Here is a 3,779-nt window from a genome sequence, read left to right as displayed (position 1 = left end):
TCCTTTGTGCCCTTAGTTAGCTTCAACTCAGGACATCGATGGTTCCATGGTCCCGACTTTTTAAGAAAACCAGAAGTGGATTGGCCCTCAGAAGAAGTCAAGCCAATTGTCGAGAAAACAGGTGAAGAAAAATGTCTCGTCACGCTAGAAAGAGGCACGCCAATGTACTTGCCGAACATCGAGAATATCGCTAAGTGGCAAACACTGATACGCGCTACAGGAAGAATGCAGTTCATCGACCTGTGCAGGAAAAGAAAACACGTTGCAGCTGTAACTAGAAAACGTACCAAGGAAAAGCAGGAAAATAACCCAACCTGGAAGAAAAATGAACGCAAGAAGAAAGGAAATGAAACATCAGTGAATACTGAAGAAAAGAAAAGGCTGATTCCCCTCGATGCAACCTATCTACAAAGAGCTGAAAATATGTGGATACGAGCGATGCAGGATGAAAGCTACGCACAGGAAAGGACAAGGATAGAAAACGGTAATGCGCCGACTGGAAAAGATCGACTAGCCAATCTAAGCGTTATCATCGGCGAAGATGGCTTGCTGCGCCTACGGGGAAGAATTTCAGCTGCACCCGGAATTAGTGTAACCACGACCAACCCTGTTCTGCTCGACGGCCAACATCGAAACACGAAAATGTATATCCAGCACATACATGAGAAAATGATCCACGGCGGAGTAGAGCTGGTTGTGAACGAACTGCGACAGCGGTGTTGGGTGACACGAATACGCCCGACGGTAAAAAACGTTATAAGGAATTGCCAGAGATGTAAAATAAGAAGAGCAAAGCCGACTAAGCCTTCAACAGGAGACTTACCAGCAGCTCGACTAACTCACGGCGCAAGACCCTTCTCTTACACAGGGGTCGATTACTTTGGTCCAGTAGAAGTAACAGTAGCCAGACACAGAGAAAAGAGATGGGTAGCTCTCTTCACCTGTCTCACTGTAAGAGCAGTACACTTAGAAGTGGTGCCGTCGTTAAGCGCAGACTCGGCTATCTGCGCGATAAGAAGATTCATCGGGAGAAGAGGAATGCCGACAGAGCTGTGGTCGGACAACGGAACTTGTTTCAAAGCAGCCGACAAGGAGCTACGGGAAGCCTGGAGAGCAATGCAGGAAGAAGCGAGTGTACACCATATAAAGTGGCGCTTCATACCCCCTGCCTCGCCTTTCATGGGAGGGGCATGGGAGCGTCTAGTACGGAGCGTAAAAGAAGCCCTTCGGGTTACACTCCGAGAAAAGCATCCCAGCGACGAAGTTCTACATACGCTCCTGGTCGAAGCCGAGAACATTCTAAATTCGCGTCCTCTCACCCATGTGACGGTCAACCCCGAAGAACCGGAAGCTCTAACGCCAAATCACATTCTACTGGGTCCGAGCTGTCACGTGCCTGCGCCTGGCAGCTTTAACGAGAACAATGAGGCCACTCGAAGTCTGTGGAGACGAGCGCAGCAACTAGCAGACACTTTCTGGAAGCGTTGGGTAAAAGAATACAGGCCGTTACTCCAACACCGGCGGGAGCCGCACGCATCTGGTACACCCCTGCGTGTCGGCGATGTAGTAATCATCTGCGATTCCAACCTACCGAGGAATGTGTGGCCAAAGGGACGAGTGACACGCGTCTTCCCTGGCAAAGACAACGAGATACGAGTTGTGGACATCACTACCAGCAACGGTCATGTCTTGCGGCGACCATGCAAGAAGGTCATCGTGCTACCAGTTGAATCGCAAGATGCGACGGCGGGAGAAATGTGCACGATGAACGCATAAATAACTTTTTTATATAGTAAATTAGGCACATAAACGCATAAAGTAATACGTAAAAATTAGATTGCACATTGTTTACATTATATTTATTAATAATAGCATATTTTAAATAATAATTAACATTTAAAATAATATTTCTAAATAAAAAATTTTATTTAGAAATATTATTAACAACCTTTGTTTACGTAGAACTTTGTAGAAACACGAATATTATTATTAGAACCTTCCAGTTAATAAGAATCATACGAAGGAACAATCGCGAAACACCGAGCGCCGGCGATCCTTCGATTAAACACGCCGATCGTTCCGGAAAGTACAAGAATGAGAAAGACGTATTGGCAAAACGCGTATGCGCGAGCGAGACGGAAAATCTCTAGAACATCGCGCGGCGCGACACGGCGCGCTTGATCTTTCGCTATGATTCTAGAAGCAATGTTTGTGAATATAAATATGGACGCGCGCCGAGTAGCGGCAGTTTAAGTTTTAAACTCATCGAGTGAAGATCACATCGGAGAAAGAAGAAAAGTACATAGTGAATAAACCGTACATTGTAAAGTATATGAACAGTGTATAGTAAATAGTTTATAATACAGTCCACTTTGAAGATTGAAGAAAATAAAATAAATATATTACTTCGCAACCGGTGTTCTTATTGGAAGAATAGTAATCCTCCACACATTCTATCTTATGTGACGCAAGCGAAGTTGCGCGGGTCAGCTAGTTAATCTATACTAATCTATATTGTTTGTTTGTTTGAACGCGCTAATTTCAGGAACTACTGGTCCGATTTGAAAAATTCTTTCAGTGTTAGATAGTCAATTTATTAAGGAAGGCTATAGGCTATATAACATCACGCTACGGTCATAAGGAGCGGAGTAGCAACGAAAAGTGTTACAAAAACGGTGAAAATTTTGACCCATTCTCTTAGGTGACGCAAGCGAAGTTGCGCGGGTCAGCTAGTTGTACATAATTTGTACTTTTCTATCAATTTTACTGCCCATATATAATATCATTCTGTATAAGAAAATGATCATGGCATTTCTCCAAAATTTTACAATTTCAGGATTACCTAAATACTACTACTATATATATAATAATACTACTTAATTTCAGGATTACCTAGTTGTTAACCTCTTACCGCATGCCAAGCCATTTATGGCTTCCCGGTTTTAATATTTTTTTACAGTTTATCTAAATATTAAAATAAGAAAACAAATACGGAATAGTGTCTATCATTTGTCAGTGAAACGAAACGTATTTTTTTAATCTGTGGTAAGTCTATGGTTAATCAAATATTTGAGGTTATTTGATGCGCGGCCGGCTGTTGAATTGCAACAAATTGAGTAATAAACATATTAGTGAAAAAGAAATATAAAACGGTGAGTGAGTAAATCAAATAAAATCATTATACAGGGTGTAAATGACAGCCTACCGAAAACGAAAAAAAAATGACTTTAGACACGATTCTGGTGCTTATGGCGTTGAAAATTTTCATCGGTTATTTCTTGATTTTTCCGATTTTTTATGCGTTTTTTTAAATTTTTTTTTGGTATTATTTCGTTAATACTACACAATGCAACATGAATATGAAAAAAAAATCCGTCATATTACTGGTTTTCACAAAAAACAGCAATGGATTAAAACAACGTATAAATTCGCTATCAGCTGTGCGCGGCCAACGACACCGCGCCGGCGGCGGCCGGCCGCGACGGTCGACGTCACGCCGCGTACCTACGCGCGCCACACAGACACACGATTACGCACACAGCTGTCAGCCTCACACTCACTAGTATGCAGCGTTACTTAGTATTTGTTCTATGTTAAAAAATAAAATTACATAATTATCCCGCTCTCCGATAAAAGGTAAATTCATAAGATTTAAAATGTGTGATATCTTATTATTACACGTACAAATACATACAGAACGACAAAAAATCCTATTGATATTCTTTAGCGCTATAAAAATCTCTAATAAACAATTTAACATGTATTGTCGCTTTGTTCCA

At 41.7% G+C, this 3,779-nt stretch overlaps 1 protein-coding gene across 1 annotated transcript; it reads left to right on the top strand.

Moving 5' to 3' along the window:
- The first annotated feature begins 225 nt into the window (after positions 1–225).
- Positions 226–1,776, top strand: LOC142985989 (uncharacterized). The gene has a single exon (XM_076134223.1). It carries the CDS (start codon positions 226–228, stop codon positions 1,774–1,776), a length of 1,551 nt encoding a protein of 516 aa, XP_075990338.1.
- The last annotated feature ends 2,003 nt before the right edge of the window (positions 1,777–3,779 follow it).

Source organism: Anticarsia gemmatalis, chromosome W, assembly GCF_050436995.1.
Source record: "Anticarsia gemmatalis isolate Benzon Research Colony breed Stoneville strain chromosome W, ilAntGemm2 primary, whole genome shotgun sequence".
Classification (NCBI taxonomy): Eukaryota; Metazoa; Arthropoda; class Insecta; order Lepidoptera; family Erebidae; genus Anticarsia; species Anticarsia gemmatalis.
The sequence above is the reverse complement of the archived record's forward strand: the minus strand, read 5'-3'. Positions and strand labels throughout refer to the sequence as shown.